This window comes from Phocoena phocoena, chromosome 12, assembly GCF_963924675.1.
Source record: "Phocoena phocoena chromosome 12, mPhoPho1.1, whole genome shotgun sequence".
NCBI lineage: Eukaryota > Metazoa > Chordata > Mammalia > Artiodactyla > Phocoenidae > Phocoena > Phocoena phocoena.
Genome location: NC_089230.1, coordinates 56,214,720 through 56,236,588, shown reverse-complemented (window position 1 = coordinate 56,236,588; position 21,869 = coordinate 56,214,720). Strand labels below are relative to the sequence as shown.

Here is a 21,869-nt window from a genome sequence, read left to right as displayed (position 1 = left end):
CTCATAAACGATTAGAACTGAGTCTCCTTCCTAAACCACTCTGGACATCCTCCCCATAATGAACTTGGAGAGTTTAAGATTTATAGCAAACAAGCGAATGATTTTGTAAAATGTTCAAGGCAGGGGTCACCCTGCTTCAGGGTAGGGTCAAGGTAATCAGACCAGGTGTCAGCCAAGAGTCAAGGGATAAAGCCCAGAGTACAAGCCCTGTATCACCGACGGCTGACACCAATTGGCTGAGAAAGGGAAGAAAAGGAGGTTACATATGTGAGAAGGAAGACGGTATAGAAGGCTGGAGATAGCCAGCCAAGGGGGTCCTCAGTACCAAGTCTGAGCAGAGACCATGCCTTAGGGCTGCAGATGAAAACAGTAAAGTCCAGAAGAATCCTTTTGCCATCCCTCAGGGCTTCCTGAGAGATCCAAACCATTTCCTTTGACCAAAGCAACCTGAAAGCAGGTTGGGCCCCATTTTTAGATGAACTTAGATACTTAAATTCTCCTTAACCTTCCAAGGAAGACAGAATTTTTCAGATCACAACTGAAGAGCAAAGGTTTAAAATACTAATAATCCCAAGAGGAGAAATGTATTAGAAACCAGGTAGTAAGGATGTCAGTCTAAATGACCAGAAACATGTCTTCCTCTGTTTAGCTAGAAGGAGAAGAAAAAGCCTGCAGTCCATTTGGTTCTGAGGCACTGGAGGGGTCAACAGTGAGAGGGAAAGGACAGGAGGAGTCTTGGGGCACAGATAAATTTTATCCGCTTCTCTTTCAGTTTAGCCTTCAACTGCCCCTGAAAAGGATACTCAATGGACAAAGAGAAGCTGTACCCAAAATTGCTTCATCTCCTAAGTGGCTGCACTTAGGGACAGCTGATGCAGGGGTGGGTTGCATTAACAGAATGTCAGCTCCAGCCCAAAGACAAAGTGACAGTTGGGAAGCCGGGGGTTTCTTTGAAGAGACCCCAGCCTGCATCTCACAGCACCCGCTGCCCCTCTTTGCTCCATTAGAAATAATCACTCCTAAGTGGCCCATCATCAGTGTCAGCATGATTTTTTCACATTTACTAAAAGCTTTCCCCTTGGCCCACTTATATTTTTTTCTTCTGTTTCTTAGTAACTGTTTAATTCCCTCCCCTCTTTATTTTGCAGTGAACTGACTTGAAAAATCTGATTTGAAGTGGGGCTTCCAGACTGATTTCTCGTTTCCTTCTTCTGTACACCCACCCCTAGCACCTAGTAACAGCCACTGCATATGCATTAACCAAAAGACCCATTAGTGGGACATAGTTTTGTACTTTTGTAGACAAAGAAGAAAGAGACTTTCAGTTGGAATGAACTCTTTTTTGTATTTCTTTTTGGCAACAAATAGCTTCCTTTTAAATTCAGAAATGCAGTGGCATTGAGGCCCTAAATTGCTCTCTTCTAAAATGTTTTACTCCCATCTTCACTTTCTGAGATTATGATCAGTTTTCTTCCAGAGTGAATTATTCAAATTGAGCCCAATCTTCTGAATCCTTAGAAAAGACAATATCTTAGCACTTTGGGCCTATTCTACTCACTTATCACTTGGCAAGTTCTGCCTGGTACTGGCAGACATTCTTTTTTCCAACATATAATTTATTTCCCCAAATGGACTGCAAACTCCTCAAGAATAAAGATCACGTCATTCATTCATTCATTCCACAAATGTTTTTGAACATCCACCAAGTGCTAGACATGCTCTAATCACCTGAGATACATCCAAGAAATAATCAGACAAAAATCCCTGCCTCTATGGAGTTTATATTCTAGTGGAAGGAGACAGAGAATAAGTAATTAGTGTCATAAATATGTAAATTATAGAGTAAGATAAAAGGTGATAAGTGCAACACAGGGGGGAAAAAACAGTGTAAGAGGAATCTGAAAGTAGAAAAGAAGACTACAGTTTTAAAATAGGGTGGTCAAAGTAGATGAGAGAGTAAGCCATGCAAATAAATAGGAGAGGAGCATTACAGGCAAAAGACATATTCTAAGGTGGAACTGGAAGAATGGCATTGCCGTCAGCTAACTCCGGGAAGACTGTGAATGGGACAGCGTGTACCGCTGTGGATAAGTCAAGTCCCAGGTGTTTGTTAAAAGCCAGAGATGTGATGGAGTAGACAGTTGGATAAAGGAGTCTGGAGACCCAGTAGGGTCTGGACTGGAATATTCATTTGAGAGTAGTGTTAAAGCCATAAAACTGGGTGAGATCACTAAAAAGAGACTGAGAGATGAAAAACGATGGTCTGTAAGACAAGAGGAAATCCAAGGGCATTGGGGCATCCTGGAAGTCAGTGAAGATATCCTATCAAGGAAGCAGGGAGTGATATTGCTGATATTAAGTGAAATGAAGGCTGAGACTTGACCATGGAATTCAGCAACCTGGAGATCCTTGGTAACCTTGACAGGGATAGATTCAGTGGAGTGGTGGGAACAAAAGCCTGAGTAGAGGGAGTTTACATGAGAGTGGAAGGTGAGGAATCAGAGGCTGTGAATATAGATAGCTCTTTCTAGGAGCTTTCTTACAAAAGAAAGCAGAGGGATGAGGTGATAGCTGGTGGAGAAATTAGTGTCAAGAGAATATTTATTTAAAGTTAAATAACAGCCTGCTTGTATTCTGAGGAGAATAAGCTAGCAGAGACGAAAGATGTGATGATGCAGGATTGAGAGGAGAATTATGGCCAATTGTAACGATATGAAGGAAGTGTGATTTTTCCTAGCAGGGAGCATAGCAGTCTCCCCAAAGGAGAGACCTGATTCGTGATTGCTTTGATAAGCCCACTTGGCAGCTGGACCTCCAGGCCTTCTCTGTCTGCTGGTTCTGATGATTGAACACCTAAAGATAGAGTTTATGTCTGCTCTGGGAAAGAGGGAGAGAAATGGACAAAGCATGAAGGAAGGAGCCAGAAATGCTTTGGAAGAGACTGTGTATCACGTGACCAAGAAGAGAGACGAGGGGATTTTTGGAGTGTGGTGTGCCTGTGATATAAACCTCTCCCCTGTCTTTCCTACTAACTTTTCAGTGGAATCTGCATGTGTAGGTTTTCTTTTGGAAACTATAAAAATGTGCTGAAAATTGCGTCAAGATTGTAAACAGATTTAAAGAGTGAAAGCAGAGCCTACCTGTGGAAAGACACCACATCCAGATTACATAGCTGATTCCTCCCGCCAGACCTCTATCATCATTGCTTGCCCCAGCTCTCATTTATTTTATACCAAATTACCCACTCAGGACATTATACCAGCCTCATTCTTCTAAGTCTGGCCTGACAACATATACCCCAGACTCCTAACTTACATACCTGGTTCTGACTTTTCTGCGCTGTCATCTTAGCCTAGCTAGGGGCGAAGCCTCTGCTTACCTTTTCCCCTCATCTCCCACCACCATATTTCTTCCTTGTTCACTGAAGACAAACCGAACTATTTGAAGTTCCCCAAACTCACCATGCTGTTACCAGTGGCTTTGTACATTGTTTCTTCTGTCTGAAATATTTTTCATCTTCTCCAAGAGTGACACCCCCTCTTTGCCTATTTAACTCATGACTTTAAAATTTCATCTAAAACATCCTTCTATTGGAAGACTGTCCCTGCCTCTGCATTTCCCTCATTGTAGTACTTACCACAGTGCATTGCAACTGATGGTTTATTGTCCATCTCCCCCATCAAGCTGAGAGGTCTCTATCATCCTGGCTTCCATGGTGTTCTATGCACCTAGGATAGGGTCTGTTACATGGTAGCTGCTTAATAAATACTTATCGTAAATCAAATAAATATATTGAAATTTGTGAATACCAAGCCAAGTAGCTTAACATAAGCCCTGACCTCATACAAGTTGGGTATAAAGTTCATCTGCTGCTCTAAAACCAAGGTCATTGCGTCTTATAGAGACTCTCTAGTACCCACAACCATACCAAGTTACAGCTGGGATCTTGATGTTTGTTTGTATTGTTATGTTTTTCTTTTCCCCCCAGTCCTCTATCGGAGTTAAAGACTGATTGCTTCTGAGTTACAACTAATTTGACTGGGGCCTAACCTCCAGCTTAATTCTTTCTGCTACTCTCTAATCCCCTCCCACTAAAAGAATCATTCCACATGTTAGGTAGCTGGCCTGAGACCTCTAGAGCCTGAATGGCTGGTAGACCAAGATTGCACAGCATCAGCTGTTGCTCCACTCTTCTCACTCCGGTTCCTCGCTGAACCAACACCAGCCCACATTAAAACAAACTTCATGATTTAGATTTAAGCTTCAAGTTGAGAGAAGGAGCTATGCTTTTACCGCATTGCCTCAGCCATGCTATTTCCAGCTTCCACTCTGCTCCTCTTCCACACACCCACGGTGTCCCTACAGCTCATGGCTGAGGCCTGGTTGCAGATCCACACAGGCCTCTGTGCCATGTGTCTGACATTGGCTCTGCCCTGATTTCCATCTTCTGAACCTCCACACACCCAACCCACTTCTCTATTTACCTCTTCTCTGCAGTCTTTCCCGGTTTCCTCTCTTCACCTTGCATGCATGACTCTCAGGTCTTCTTTGTGTTAACATCATGTATTTTGTTGCAGTTTTAAATTTTATTAAGAAATTGGAACTGCACATGACACATGTATGGGGATTGAATGTCCTGGTGTTACTAACTTTGACCTTTGAATACTATGAAAACTGTGGCTAAGGAACTTTGAATGACAAGTTAGTGATTCTCATTCTAATTCTAATAAAAAGGTAACGGTTTTCAGGGTGCCTCTGACTTCAAGGTACTTATTTAATGCCCCTTTCTTTTCTTAAGTCGCAAGTTCATAGGTTTCCTTCAATAGTCTCACAAGGTCCAAACACATACATACAGTAAAACTGCTAAGAGTGTTTTAGATTTGAGTACATGAACTGCAGAGTCTGTGTTCTGCCCAGGAAGTCTGATACATGAATTTCTTGTAGAGTAGGAATTTTTTGTAGAAACTTATTCCACCTATCATGTAAATGGCTAAGTATTCTTCTTAATATTCTTCTTATTCTTCTTAAGGCAAATTGTTATATATTTTGACAGGTTTGGCAAAAAGAAACAGAACAGCCCAACCTAATTGAGCTCATTTTACCATCTATTCTTAAGAACAGTTGCTCATAAGAAAAATATAGCTGTGCTGAGTACAAATTCCAGCTCTGTCACTTATTAGATTTAAGCCATTTTCAGCTGGCTCAAATCCCTGTGCCTTCTTTTCCTGTAAAAAGAGGAAAAAAATACCTCTCAGAATTTTTGTGAAAAATTAGTAAAAACACTAATTTTGTACATAAAAAGTGATTATAAATATTATCAAATATCATTATCAAAAATCCTGAGTTGCAAAAGCATGAAAACAGGTAATGAACAGTTTATTTCTTACTTTGTTTTTTATGTTTAGGATGAGTCTCAATGGGCCATAGAGACACAAGTAAGGGAGCAACCAATGGAGATGTCAAGATAGCATCATACTGATAGGGAACAGGGGCAAAAAACAATCCAAGTGTGTTTGGTGTATGTGGGGTACCGACTAGATCCTGTGTTCAGGAGCTCCACGTGGACTGACAGTCTAGGACTACTGCTTATTAGCAATTACGAGAGAGGCTATGCAATGCATGAGCTTATTATTTGAGAAAGATTTAGTAGAGAAGGACTTCTTCATCTTAACAAGACTGAACAATTCTTAGATGATTTATGGGAAAGTGGGAAGGATTTGAAAAGCAATAGAAATAGCAAGTGATAATCAGAGGCCAAAAAAATATGCAAGATAATAAAAATGAAAGAAAATATAAAGTTTAAACTCTAAAAATATTTTGGAATAGAAATTTAAAAATAGATTTATGCTTAAATACAATGGCAGATTTTATGTTGGTATAACAAACAGATGGCAAATAGAAGAGTTTTGCTTCCCAAACTCATTATGGACAAATAAAATTCAACATGCAGAACACCTCTATATGTACCATTGTCACTGTTAAAAGTGGGAGTAAAGTACTTTGGAAACACCTGGAAATTGTCACCCTTTGGGAATTAAAACTATGAAATCAAAACATAATGAATGAGAATGAAAAGTTGCGAAGCTACCTTAGAAGTCAGAATGCCTCCCTGGTAAGCAAGATTTGATTATATCCTGTCTGAAGATACCTGACATATCCGAAGAAAGGATATATCCATCAGAAAGAGGATTAATGAGATATTTGAGTTCTTTAGGCAAAAATAGGAAAACACACGTGACGCATCTAAAAAATGTTAATGGAAAATAGATTCTTAGTTGATTTACTACCAACAAGATCAGCCTTACTGGATGCCAAGTTTGAATACTTGCTTTGGAGAAAGAATTCCAGGATTTGAATCTGGCTTTGAGACTTACTAGACATGAGACTTTGAACGTAATAACCTCCATATCAGTGTCTTCATCTCATCTGCAAATTGGAGCTGACAATATTACCTCTTCGCAGAGTTCTTACAAATAAGACACAAATACGTGCTATCTATGATTATTACATTCATTGAGCCAATCCGCTTTGTTCTGATCCCAAACTAATATTAAGTAAACTTCAGATTGCTATACGGTTTCTCATGTAATTTGAGAATGCTGGGGCCATGCAATTCAAGTTTTACCATGCCTGTGACAGATACATTTCTCATAAATTAATAGATTCGATTCCTAGTGTTGTGTCACTCTCACGATCTTGACTAATGTGAGTCCATTATGTTAGCAATGTGGCATGTGTTTCAGAGCAACCTAAAGGTCTTTTGAGCTAAAGTCAAAATTTAAAAATTCAACACATGTTGCCTCAGTTAAGGATGTAATTAAATTCAATGACAATTCTTCTTTATAAAAAATTCTGTCTCCAGAGAAATAGATAATAGAGAATGTGTACAGATACATGGTAGAACATTAGCAAAATCAAGGAAAAGGGGAGAGTGTAGAGAGAATGTCTCCTGCTGTTCTCTCATTTATGCTGATAGAGGCTAAAACACAAGACAACTTCCTTTCCACTAATACCCTTGACTATTTCAATGTCCCCTAGTATATCACCCACAAATTCATCCTTGGGTACATAACCAAAGTGATCTTTTAACAGCAAAATTTGTTCATGTCATTTGCCTTAATTTATTCAGTGATTCCATAGTGGGCAGGGGAGGCACACCTAACTTCCCAAGTCCCCCAGCTTCCTCACCCTTAGGGGTGGAGCCAAGGCTAATGTTCATACCTTAGGGTTAAGTCAGTGCCCCTGGCTACAGTTGATTAGATCAAGGGTTAACACAGCTGGGCCAATTAGATCCTCTCTCCAGGAATTTTGAGTTGGGACCAAGAGAGATTAGTTGGTCCCTGCCAGCTGCTGAATGTATAACAAATAAACTCAGGAGTGAATTTGAAGCATGGCCATGTCTCCTGTGTGAACTGTGAAGAATAGAAAACTGGTCTCATTAGAAAGATCAAAATGAAGCAGACACACAAAAAAGAACGGAAGTGAGAGATGATGATATCTTAATAACCTTGCTCCTACTTGTTTCTGTTTCTAAGGAATGACTGAATTCCCACATTGGGGTTTCGTGAAACTACCTGAAGTTTTCTAATAATTCTTCGTTTCTGCTTAAGCCAGCCTGAATTTTTTTTTTTTTAATACTTGAAACTATGAAGTTTCTTCACTTAGAAAGTGCGTTCTAATATGGTGCCCTTCATAACTGGTTCTTGCCTATTACTGGTCCAGCTTCACCTCCCACTTTGTTACAGCTTATACTCAATTTTCCAGCAGTACCCACCAAATAACTCACATGATTTTTGAACTTCCCATACTCTCATATCATCAGGTTTTCTACCTGCAGTTTCCTCTTCCTACAAGTACATCCATCCTTTTCCACCTGCCAAGTGGTTACCCTTCCTTAGACATTCTATCCCGACCACTTCCATTGTACTTTAGAGACTCTCACATTATTATACATAATTCATTGTAGAAAAATGATTCGCATGTCTATCGCCCCACTATCCTATAATCTCATAGATGGCAAACATCTACTGTTTATGGTTTGGTTTTTCACTTCTGCATTCCCAATTCAGTTCACATAATATGTACTGTCATGTGTTCCTGATTTATTCACATCTTTCAACCTTTCATAAGATTATATGTATGTTCCGTGAACACAATTGCTAATGGCATTGGTGGTTAATGGTATTCTTTTCTGGAGCAAAAAGGTAAAGTAAAACCCGAGCTCCTGAAGAGTCACATTCTACTTGGCATTCTCACCAATACACAGTAGTTTTGGTAATTATTGTTAGTCACTGGCCCACCACAGAACATTTCTTAGGCTGTTTCATCAGTGTCAACTTTAAATCATATTTGATGTATATGGATAAAACCAGTAATAGCAGCATCCTGGGACAGAGCCAGAATAAGAGCTGTGAAGGATCATTTGCTGCTTCATAAGTGCACTGACCTGGACACAAGTGGGAATTAAAAAACAGCAGGCTACCTAATCAGCCACCTGATTAGGTCTGGAGAGCTGAAGTTGGGTTATCACAAGCTGAGAGGGCAGGTAGAGTGACAGAAGGATGGGTGCACATTTTAGCAGGATCATCTTGAGACAAAGGAACCTGCAATGTGACCATCAGAAATGAACAATGAGGTGTGCCAATTCCTCTGGGGGTCGGTCAGTAACATTGTCAGGACAGCAGGCAATGAAGTATCTATGATGAAGGATGAAGAATGCTGTGACGTAAGAGGAGAACTGCACAGAACTCCTGGTTTGCCTAGGACATTCCTGGGTAATGCTTGTTTTCCTGGACTAAATACTATGGACTTACCTCTACCCGCTTAGACTCTTTTTTTTTTTTTTAATTTTATATTGGAGTATAGTTGATTAACAATGTTGTGTTAGTTTCAGGTATACAGCAAAGTGATTCAGTTATACATATACATGCATCTACTCTTTTTCAAATTCTTTTCCCATTTAGATTATTACAGAATATTGAGCAGATTTCCCTGTGCTCTTAAAAGGGCCCCAGTTTGATAAAAAAAAAAGATCATACAGTGACTAATTATAAGCAACCACTGAATCAAAATATCACCAAACTGTGGTCACAAACCAAAGTACAGTCATCCTTTTTAGAGAGTTTCTAAAGCATTGCTGTGATGTGTTTTTGGGTTGCCTTTGTTTGTGTGTTTACCCAGAATCCCTTTGAGGAAATCTTCTTAGTCTTTGGCTCATGCAAGCCTGGCTTTCTTCCCCCCTAACCCCAAAACTCATCTAACTTCATCCCTCCTACTTCCACCAAATAGCCCCAACCTGGGCCGGACAGAGTCCCTCGTAGGACTTTGACAGAACTTTTGAGGCAGATTTCTTTATGAGTGTGAGATTCTGTTGGTCATCTGTGCCATCAAGTGAGGAAATGTCAAGAGGTAATGAAGGCAACATAGAGGAAGAAAAAACTGAACAACAAACAAAGAATTCCTGCCTCCAACCAGGCCCAGAGTTTATTTTCAGTTATGGGAAGCAGTGAACTCCATTTCTGCTCAGTGTAGTATGAATTAGATCTGCACATATTACCAAAAGAGTTCTAAGAAATACAACTGCCTTCTCATTAAACTGTCCAGCTTTTTACCTGCCCTATCTCATTACACCAGGCAATCAGGCAATTAGCACTCAGAATACACAACCCAGTATTTGGAAGACAAAGTCCTTATCTCCCATCCTGGCTCCAGCAAGTTGCACCAGGAACATGACTCTAAAGGCTGCTTGTCACAAGAATGGAGGTTGGGGGATTGTAGTGCATCCCTCGTTTTGAACTTGAGACTTCTGGTTATAGCTCTGAGACCCTACCTAGTAAGACTGCACATCTAGATGGACTGGTTGTCTGGAAGTACAGTGTTTCCCTCAACTTGGCCTAGAGAATCACAAGCCACTGATAATGTGTCTCATGCTTTAGAATTCTTTATGTATTGAGTCAAGCCTAAGGACTTTGGATTTCAATGGCCACTGAGCATATTTCCTCTTAACTGCCCTCATAGTATCCAGGCCTATACTAACTAAAACTGTTCTGTATGTTCCTGGCTTCTTCATTCCCACCTTTCCATCTTAAAAGATCCAGAGTACTGACTCACCAGACTTATGAAATAAACACCATAGGCTATGAATTGCTACTGGCTACACCTGGATATAAAAATATGTAAGGGCAGTGCTACTTAGGAAGCTTTTACAGTCCATTTGAGAGATCATAATAGCTCAATCCAGTGTATTAAAAGTAGTAAGAGTTGACAGCTTTTTATGTACATTTGAAGGTAGATTTGATAAGATTTTCTAATAAATTGGATGTGAGGTGTGCTAGAAAGAAAGGATTAAAGATGACATCAAGGTTTTTGGCCTATCTAGAATGATAAAGAGTTGCCCTTATCATAAGTGGGGACAATTGAAGGAGGAACACTTTTGGAGACTGAGGAGATGAAGAGCCAATTTTGGAATGCTTTTTAGTATTTACTGTACATCAAGGTAGAGATGTTACTTTATTCAGGAGACCCCAAGATCACCCTCAGGCTTGATAATTCACTAGGACGACTTACAGAATGACCAAAAGCTGTTATACTCACTGTTACAATTTATGACAACAATTTATGACAAGGATACAGAATAAGTTCAGCCAAAAGAAGAGGCACACAGGTCCACACTCAGGTTCCAGTCGTCTTCTCCCAACAACTGGATTTGTAGGCAGTACCAACTTTTCCAGGCAACAATGAGTGACAGTAGGCATGGAGTATTACCAACCAAGAAAACTCGCTGGAGCCTTGGTGTCCAGAGTTGTAATTGGGGCTTGGTCACGTAGACACAGTTGACCACTTGCTTGGCTGACCTGTAGGTCACTATCCCCTCCAGAGGTTTAGCTGATATCTCATGACCCAAAGCCCCTACCATAAATTACGTTGTTAGATATTCTGTGTGGTCCAAGGCCTCCAGATAAACAAAGTTCTCTTATTGGGGCTTAGAGATTACCTCCCAGGAGCTAAGCACACAGGCCAGACCTCTTTGTGGGTAAGGTTTATTCTTTACTATGCAACTGTCAAATAGGAAAGTTAATTTAAGCGTCTAGAGTTCAGGAATCGGGTCGGCAAGAGATATAAATGTGGAAGTCATCAGCGTAAAGATGGAGTGTTAATTAGGTTCCTAGCAGGAAGCAGACTTCCCTTAGATACTTGAAATGAAGAGATTTTGACAGAGACCACTCACAAGGTTACAAGCAGGGTTCAGGGAGCAAATAGGGCCTGTTGAGGCACACATGTCACAGCAATCTCTGAGTTCCAAGATAGTGGTTACCAGAAACTGATAAGAAGTGTTAAAATGTTCCAAGCACAGTACTAAATGATTTCTGTGCATTAGCTCATTTGATTTTTCCTATATGGTTTATAATTACTATTACCACATTTTTACAGATGAGAAAATCAAGTGTAAGATATTTAAATATCTTTGTCTATAGTCATTTAGTAGAATGTTAACAATGTGGGATTCATGTCTACCTGATGCAGACTGCCATGCCACAATATGGTTCAGAAATTTGGCGTCATGATACAACATACAAGATTAATCTAAGAAAGGGTTTCATATATGTTTGAAAGGGTTTCAACCTTTGTCCATGACTAATCTGCTAAAGGTTATTCAGGGATTGCCAGTTAGTGATTTCCCACTTAGTCTTTCCTGGGAAGCTTCTGCTTTGTTAGATCAGTGTCGTGAGCCTTTGTGGTATGGGCTTTACAAATGGGAGCCAAGCAGAAAAAACAAAAGCATCATGGCCAGATTCTCCTCGGAGGAGAAGTCAGGGCAGAGATAAATTAGATTTCCCAGGGAGACAGAAGTAGAGGAATAGTGTGTGTATGCATGTGTACCTGAGTGTACACACACACAAATACACTTGTACATGTATTATGTGTCAAACTGAGTTTTCAGGATTTGGAGGTGTTTTAGAAGAGAAAGAATATAGAATTTTAATAAGTTACTTCAGACAATAAATTTAAGCAAGTTTTAAATGTTTTCATGGGACTGTAAGTGTCAGAATTACTGTTTGGATTCTACTTATTTGAATGCATCGTGATTCAGGGTTGAACCATATGGATCCTGGCTTCAGCATAGAGCATGGTGCCTAAAATGCGTTGTCTACACTGTGTTATTTTCCATTCTGAAGCATAGAAAGGCTGTGCCGTCAATAAAACAATATCGTGGATAGGATTTGATGACACTAATACATAAGGAGGAGATTTTAATAGAGGGACGACCAATACATGGTGTTAACCATGCCTGCCTACCTCACCACCCAGGTTCCATCCCTATTGACCCATGTCCCCGATCACAGAACTGGTCTCAAGAATATTCTCAACACAGTGCTCCAGGAAGCCACCAATAATCAGTTGACCCTGGCATGTGAATTGAAACTCTAATGTGTCAAGCTGAAGTGTTTTTACATATTTTCAGTTTTGAATGTATTAGGCTCAGTCATTCTTGAAATATACAACACATTTCAAAAAGAGAGAAGGAAATTGCTCCCTCTAAGGTTAGTGTAGGATTTTAGGATTTTTCCAGAAAACCAGCCCTCCAATTTTACTTTACATAGCTTTCTCTCCCTTTTCCAAGAAGATGAAAACCACATTGGAAGTTTCCTCTCCTCTTTTCTTCTTCTCCCCTTTTTTTTTCTGGACCCCACTTTTCTTTATTTTCTATCTTCCCTGTACTGTTGAACAAATTCACCCTGCCCCCAAGGAGAGGAGGGCTGACAAAAATTTGGAGACAGAATTTTTTTCAATGTCACCTCTCCTGTCAAAGCCATTTATGATTTTCTTACTATGATTAGCTCCCTTCTCTATATGCTGTACATTACAAGGTCCATAACTGGTATACATATTCTATTTAGAACACTCTGTAGCACAAATAAAACATTCAATAAAAATAACTCCTTGAAATGTTATACTTGGCCTTTCAATGAATTGTCTTTTCTCAACTGAAAAAAAAAAAAAACTGACGATGGTTGAATGTAGATGAGTCATTTTTAGGCAATGCATTTTGGGTAAGGGGAGTCTGGCCTGCACAAAGACCACATTATCTGAAATGATAAACAGGCCTGATTAGTAAGCCAGGTGGCAAAGCTCTAGTTTGTGTGGCTGCTGAAGTAGATACCTGGGTAGGGGAGCAAACTTGGGATTCCCTTCCTGGGGCTGGGGGAGACTGGGCCTGTGGAGAGGTGGTATGATTGATCCTTTTAGAAGCAAGTGCCAACTGGAGTGTGCATAAATGTTCCTTCTGGATTCTCCTTAAAAGCTAAATTGATGGCAACTTCTGAAAAGAGCATCTTGGACCTCTGTCGCCTGGAAGCTTAAGATACACCTTGATTTTAGGTACTGTAAAATAACTGACAGCAGAAAAAGCTTTAAGAAATGTACTCTCAGTGACAGAATTAGAGGGAAAAGAATGTTACTCATCTACCAAAGTAAAGGGATAATTGCAATGTGGTGCTCTTCTTTATTAGAAGATTTTCAGGAACCCATCTGCCTGGATTGTTTCTTTTTTATTATCATTACATCAACTAATTACATTAGGGAAAAGGGGATATTTTAATTAAAAGACTGTTTTAAGGCGTTATAATTCTACTCTTTCATTAAATAACTTAACCAGGTGCCAAATTTGTTAAACTATATTTCTGAAAATTGTTGTTTGGAAATTATTTGTGTTAACCATATTTTCAACAAAATAGATTTTGCCTTTTTATTTTATCTAATAGATGGGTCCTTTTATTTCTCCATTTTGACCAAAGAACCATAGGATAGGACCACATATATACTATCCCAATTATTTTGAAAGGCTTACTTTTTTCCTAAAAAGGGGACAAACTGTTTCATTTTACAGAACATGCATATTTACTTGTATATGATGGAGGGATTAGGGTAATCCTTTCTGAAATTGGCATTTTTGGACTGTGATACATTGCAGAGGAATGCTGGGGTAGGTAGGAAGATCGATAGTGATCCACAGCGGAAAATACTTAGCCAGTATTGTAATTAAAAGATGTTCCTACTGTTTAAACCCTTTTTCCTGTGGATAAAAATCTCACCCACATATGTTAAATTACAGGGATATCATCAGATAACTCAAGTAGGCGAGTAAACGTCCACTCTTTGGATGTCTTGAATGCATCTCCCATTTTGTCAGCCCTACTCTTATTCTTTCAAGGTGTTCTGAATAACAGAATTCAGACAGGGATTTGTATGTAAGTGTCAGACAGTGGGGAGGGGAAAGGATCTACAATGGAAATATGGATAAAAGAGAAACAATAGCACTGGACAGAGCAATGAAGACTTAGAAGCCGAGAGAGGACTCTAAGCACCTGTGCAGGAGATGGTAGAAAGCCAGAATTTAAAAATCATGATTCTACTTTCACTATTCAAACACCTCTCTAGATTTCTTCTCTCTGATTGAAATGCTGAACGATTTTGATTCCAAAAACTGAATGTGAAAAGCATTAGAGAAACAACTTTGGTATTAAAAAATGTAAAAGTCAAACTGTATGTCATGCAGTTAAAGACTGAATAAATACTATTATTCCAATCATTACATTTATACATGAAATGATGTCTTGTGCATAGTAGATATGCAGTAAATATATGTTGAATGAATGAATGAATAAATAAAGACAACATTTCTCTCAAATTCTCAAGTAAGAGCTGGCAGTTCCTACTAGCAACAGCTATTTTTTAAAAATTTTTAGCCCTTCAATATTATTCCTCAGGGAAGCTGGCAAACTGAAATCTGTTACATTAATGCCAGCAGGGATGTATATGTGTGAAGAGAATAAGTAAACATTTATTGTACCTGATACCTCAGTGGATTATCCACATGAATTCTTAAGACACTTGAAAATGCTTGGCAATATTTATACTTAGGGTGAACTCTACAAATGCTGTTTGTGGATTTTATACTTCTGAAAATTTCTATTTTCGAGTCTGTTGAGCTTTTTCAATTAAGAACTAATCCATTACTATATAGCTACTTTTTCTTCGGTAATGAGTTAATCTCAACATTTTGATTAAAATTTTGTTGTTGTTAGGTGTTCAGTCTATGTGAGTGTCAAAGTAACTTCCAAGAACAGATTTAATAACCAGCACATTTAAAAAAATAACTGTATTCTTTCCTTCTTAACCCAAATAACAACAAAGAAAATTGCTACTTTTTGAGAATCTAATATATGCCAGTTCCTTTTCTGGTGTTTTATATATTAATTCATAGATGGTTTTACCCTATTATAGAGAAGAGGAAAATAAAACAGATCTAAGAGAGATACAATGTCTTGCATAAAGATCCACATATCATAGATTTTTGAACTGAGATTCACATTCAACACTCAGGCTATTGCTACTCTGATAGACTAAATCCCCCAAATTTACATTTGAGTCGCTCAAAATCTTGTGAGGTAAGTAAGCCAAGGGTAGCTTTCTTTTCTTTACTCATCCAAGGTTGGTATTAGATCAGTCTGCATTTATATAAATAACTTAATGAGAATAAGAGAAACTTAGAACTAGGAAAAATTTAGAGATAATCCAATTTAGTAATTCTTAGGCATTTAGGTTTTGGTAGCACTTTACACTCTTAATAATTACTGAGGATCTCTAAAAGCATTTATAATATGCTTATAAACATTTACCATATTAGTAATAAAATTATAACATTTAAAAATATTAATTCATTTAATAATTGCAATAACAAATCTATTATCTATTCACATATCATATTTTAATGAAAAATACCTATATTTTCTAAAACAAAAATGTAATAAGAAGAGTGACTTTGTTTTGCATTCTCATAAGTCTCTTTACTATTTGGTTTAATAGGAGGTAGTTGGATTTTCATATCTACTTCCTCGTTCAATCTGCCATGACATCATCCATGTCTTGTAACCCCTAGAACACTCCACTGCACATGTGTGATTGAATGAAAGTAAAAAAGCCAGATAACCTCTTATTATTATTATGAAAGTAACTGGACCTCAGGGACCCTCCTGAGGGGACTGTGGACCACACTTTGAGAACTGCTTTTCTAGATAAGACTCCTCCCATGACCTCACACTCTGGAAGCACTCTCTCCTCACAGATGCCCAAGCCAAACATCTGAGAAACCTCCCTGACTCAGCCCTTCTCCCTCACCAACCACTTATCATCTTTTCTCAAAAATCTCTAGTCCCTTTTTTTTTTTCTTAGATTCCATATATATGTGTTAGCATACGGTATTTGTTTTTCTCTTTCTGACTTACTTCACTCTGTATGACAGACTCTAGGCAAAGTGAGAGAGTGGCATGGATATATATATATATATATATATATATATATACACTACCAAACGTAAAATAGATAGCTAGTGGGAAGCAGCCGCATAACACAGGGAGATCAGCTCAGTGCTTTGAGACCACCTAGAGGGGTGGGATAGGGAGGGCGGGAGGGAGACGCAAGAGGGAAGAGATATGGGAACATATGTATATGTATAACTGATTCACTTTGTTATAAAGCAGAAACTAACACACCATTAAAAAAAACAAAAACTCTAGTCCCTCCACTTCTTTCTCTCCCTACCGTCTTGACCTGAACACACACCTTTCCCTTTCCCAACCTGCATTATTACAACTGTCTTCCAACTCTTCCTCCCGTTTTAGTTCTTCTCTTCTGTCCTCTATAGTGAAAATCTGAGTGATTCTTTTGAAATGCAGATTCCAAGTGAGCATTTTCTACCACCCTTAAGTTAAGGCCTTAACGCTAATGTAAAATACAAGGGCATCCTAAGCATCCCTGCCCTCTTCTCAAATTACACTCGTCAGCACTTCTTCCTTGCTTCTTAAGATTCTTTGCCCATGCTCTCTCACCTCCACGCCAGTATAAAAGCTGTCTTTTCTTCCATCCATTCCTTCCATTCTTTCTCTTTTTATTTAGGTATGAACTTAGATGTCACCTCCTTTGAGATAATTTCCCAGAACACTCCCACTCTGAGTTAGGTGATCCTGCTATATGCTTCCTCAACCATCTGCACTTTCCCTATCAAAACAGTATTGCCATTTTTCATTTATAATTGCTTGCTTAGTAGCATTTGTCCCCCTGTGTATTTTTAGCATGGTATGGGCAGGAAATTTGTCTATTTATATATTTCATTGTCTCCTCAATGTCTAGAACAGTGCTTGACCTACAGTAAAAATTTAATAAACATTTGATGCATAAGTAAATGAATGTCTTTTTTTCTCTCTCTTATTCTTACAGTCAGTTGTATTTACAGTTTTTTAACTCACTCTTCCTCATGCAGTTGGAAATCATCCTTTAAATTAATTGTTTTATTGTCTTATGCTACTAGTTAATACTAGTAGTGTTAACTACTAGTTAATATACAATAGTTATTATCCTACAATATAGCTATCAAAGGGTATCTCTCATAAGACACTTATCTGAAACCAGACCTATCTTTGGAAATTGGCACACTCTTTGAATCTCTCACCTGGAAAGATTGTTAAAAATAGGCGATACACGCAGGAGTCCTATCGCCTGAAGATTCTTATTTGGTTGTTTAGATTGTACCCAAGCTTCACAGGTTACTATCATACCTTCCAGAGTTTGGGAGCCACTGCCTTACAGCAATTATATTCAGGTTTATTTATAAAAAGTAGTTAAACAATGTTACTACCCTTTAAGAATTTATTCTAATTTAATTACAGAGTACTCCCCTATGTAAAGAAGTGTATAGCCTTTTATAGATGTTTTAGAGGATTTTATAAGCCCAATGTTAAATGCTGCTACAATTAAGCAGGTGTTATAAACTCAAATATTTTTTTTACTCTTTGTACAGTTCAGTGTTAACATCTGTACTCATTATATACATAATTCCCTAGACTGAATTGTATCATGTTTAATGGGTATATTTGATATCAATTAATATGTAATATTTTACTAATAGTATTATACTGTGTAATTTATGCAAATATTATTTGTAGGATTTTATATATCAAAATTTTAAAACAACTTACAATGAAGTAAACTTTATGGGACAATGTTTTATTTAATGAATTCATTTAATTTTTTATAATTTTATTTATTATTATTTTGGCTGCAGTGGGTCTTCGTTGCTGCGCATGGGCTTTCTCTAGTTGTGGCGAGAGGGGGCTACTCTTCGTTGTGGTGCACGAGTTTCTGCTTGCCATGGCTTCTCTTGTGTGGAGCACGGGCTCTAGGCACACGGGCTTCAGTAGTTGTGGCACATGGGCTCAGTAGTGGTAGCTCGCAGGCTCTAGAGCGCAGGCTCAGTAGCTGTGGTGCATGGGCTTAATTGCTCCAAGGCATGTGGGATCTTTCCAGACCAGGGATCAAACCCGTGTCCCCTGCATTGGCAGGTGGATTCTTAACCACTGTGCCACCAGGGAAGTCTGGTGGGACAGTATTTTAAAAGCAAAAGATACTATATATTTATGAATTTACATATGTTTTATCTTGCATGTCTCAAGGATAAAAATACTGAAAATTAGTCATGTTAATTTTATTAACTATGTTGCAACATATTAAAGTGTATATAGCATTACATGTCTAAGAGGATCTATTATTTATTTAAAAACTGAATGAAAAAAGAATTCCTAGAATTAGATTTCTTTATATCTCATGTTATTTTAATACACAGTAGATTTTTAGTCATAGTAAGATTCTTTTAATTCCTGTTTCCAAATAGAGCTATATATATATAATAAAGAGAGTATGTGTGTGTGTGTGTATATATATATACATATATATATATATAGAGAGAGAGAGAGAGAGAGAGAGAGAGAGTTCCAGATAGTTATTTACAAATATTTTCCTTTATTATTGTTTGTCATAGTAATATTTATGAAGGTAGTTTTTCAGGAAAGATAGAAATAGAGTTTTAGAAACATAAAGATGAGATGGAAAAAGGGGTAAATAAGAAGGAAAAGGGGAGAAGGGGAAAGGAAATTGCTTAATTTTGTCCAAGCTAATAGAATTGTATGATCCTTCTTTTCTTATCATACTCTTATATATTGGATCTTTTATATCAGTCTTTAAGGGGTTTCATTAATTAGAAAGTTTCTATAAAGGAATAAATTCATTGATTTGTCTCTGTTATTTAAAAATGCATAACAGTTTAATGACCTATTGAAAATGGACCGATTAATTTGATATATTTTTGAAACATAATCAGGAGCTACTTTTCTAGGAAAATGTTTGCTTTATTAGTAATTTCTGTGGTTATATTTATTTCTGAAGAAATACAGAATGATACAAATAAAAACAATACAAAGGAAAGTTTTATTTCTTAAAGTAATTTAATTACACTTCTGGCTATTTAGTCTTTTTATTAAGAAAAGTATATCACTCTTGCATATACACCAAATTACTATACCATTACTTGTGAACAAACACAAGAAATAATAACCAAAGTTTGTAATAATAGAGAATAATTACATAAATTATGTCCACTAAAACTTAATTGGACAAACTAGAACAGTAATCACTAACTTACAATGACCTATAAGACATTGTCACAAAACAATTATTGATGTAAAATACAAAAAATAAACCCTCTATGTATATATGTGCAAATACATAGGAAGTATATGGAGGATAATATTTCAAGCCATCAACAGTGACAACCCACTGGGAGTAGAATTAGGATAGAGAGGGAAACTATTTTATTTTAAATTCTTTTATCTATTTAAATTATTTACATTAACTTACAGTCAGGTATGTCTTTCATACTTTGAGAAATACCCTAAGAATTTGAGAAGTGATTTTAACAAAAATAACTGGGGATTGGGTGTTCTGAAGTAGGAATTTCAATGGTCACGTCATGACGTACACATGTACATGGTCAAGGAAATCAGACACTGTGGTATGTTTTGTGATTCTGTGAACTACTCTGTTTTTTCTGTAACATTCTATTTTTTTTCTTTTCCATTAAAGGTCTCATTCGCTTGCAGGAGCTCATCAAAGCTCCATCAAGATACAATCTTCGACTTAAGATCCGTCAACTACCTGCTGATACAAAGGATGCAAAACCCTTACTAAAAGAAATGAAAAGAGGCAAGGAGTTCCATGTCATCTTTGACTGTAGCCATGAAATGGCAGCAGGCATTTTGAAACAGGTAATCTTTAAATTATTTAAGTTCTTAATTTCTTTATTAAATTTGAGTTTGAAATTTTTTTTTTACATCTTTATTGGAGTATAAGTGCTTTACAATGGTGTGTTAGTTTCTGCTGTATAACAAAGTAAATCAGCTATACATATACATAGATCCCCATATCTCCTCCCTCTTGCATCTCCCTCCCACCCTCCCTATCCCACCCCTCTAGGTGGTCACAGGGCACTGAGCTGATCTCCCTGTGCTATGCAGCTGCTTCCCACTAGCTATCTATTTTACATTTGGTAGTGTGTACATGTCAATGCTACTCTCTCACTTGGTCCCAACTTCCCCTTCCCAGTCCCCCCCAAGCCGTGTCTTCAAGCCCATTCTCTACATCTGCGTCTTTATTCCTGTCTTGCCCCTAGGTTCTTCAGAACCTTTTTTTTTTTTTTAGATTCCATATATATGTGTTAGCATAGGTATTTGTTTTTCTCTTTCTGACTTACTTCACTCTTGTGACAGACTCTAGGTTCATCCACCTCACTATAAATAACTCAATTTCGTTTCTTTTTATGGCTAAGTAATATTCCATTGTATATATGTGCCACATCTTCTTTATCCATTCACCTGTTGATGGACTGTTAGGTTACTTCCATGTCCTGGCTATTGTAAATAGAGCTGCAATGAATATTTTGTTACATGACTCTTTTTGAATTATGGTTTTCTCAGGGTAAATGCCCAATAGTGGGATTGCTGGGTCATATGGTAATTCTATTTTTAGTTTTTTTAAGGAAGTTCCATACTGTTCTCCATAGTGGCTGTATCAGTTTCATTCCCACAACAGTGCAAGAGGGTTCCCTTTTATCCACCCTCTCCAGCATTTATTGTTTGTAGATCTTTTATGATGGCTCTTCTGACCGGTGTGAGGTGATACCACATTGTGGTTCTGATTTGCATTTCTCTAATGATTAGTGATGTTGAGCATCCTTTCATGTGTTTGTTGGCAATCTGTATATCTTCTTTGGAGAAATGTCTATTTAGGTCTTCCACCCATTTTTGGATTGGGTTGTTTGTTTTTTTTGATATTGAGCTGCATGAGCTGCTTGTATATTTTGGAGATGAATCCTTTGTCAGTTGCTTCATTTGCAAATATTTTCTCCCATTCTGAGGGTTGTCTTTTTGTCTTATTTATTTATTTATTTTTTGGCTACACTGTGTGGCATGTGGAATCTTAGTTCCCCACCAACCAGGGATCAAACCCATGCCCCCTGCAGTGGAAGCGTGGAGTATTAACCACTGGACTGCCAGAGAAGTCCCCTGTTTTTTAAATCAAAGTGTTATTGTTACACAGTCGGTTTAAAAAAAAAAAAGCCAGAGAAGTCACCTTGATGTGATTTTCTGATAAAAAGTCTAAGTACTTTAATTAATTGTCTTAAAAGAAAAGTAATATAAATATTGATGATCTTTAAAGCACATTGAAGTTCCGAGGTTACTTTCAAATGGCTAAAATGCCGTTTGTTAATGTGAATATTGATCAGTGAAGTAGATATTTCTGTTTTGTGCTGAAATGAGAGAATAAACTTCAAATCAACAATTAAGCAGCTCAACCATTAAAATCAACTAGTAAGAAAAAGAGAAAAAAAAATTGTTCTTTACCTGTAATGTACGCTGAGATGCCTTACACATTTGATCTTATTTAATTATCACCGTAACCAAATGAAGTAGGGACGAGCT

The 21,869-nt window shown here is 37.7% G+C and overlaps 1 protein-coding gene across 3 annotated transcripts in view; it reads left to right on the top strand.

Annotated features, from left to right (window-relative positions):
- GRIK2 (glutamate ionotropic receptor kainate type subunit 2) overlaps positions 1–21,869 on the top strand; it is a 625,962-nt gene that overhangs the window by 271,394 nt on the left and 332,699 nt on the right. For all 3 annotated transcript variants that reach the window (XM_065888797.1, XM_065888798.1, XM_065888799.1), the window contains exon 4: positions 19,975–20,156. In XM_065888797.1, coding sequence (XP_065744869.1) covers positions 19,975–20,156 — 182 coding nt within the window. The remainder of the gene's footprint in view (positions 1–19,974; positions 20,157–21,869) is intronic.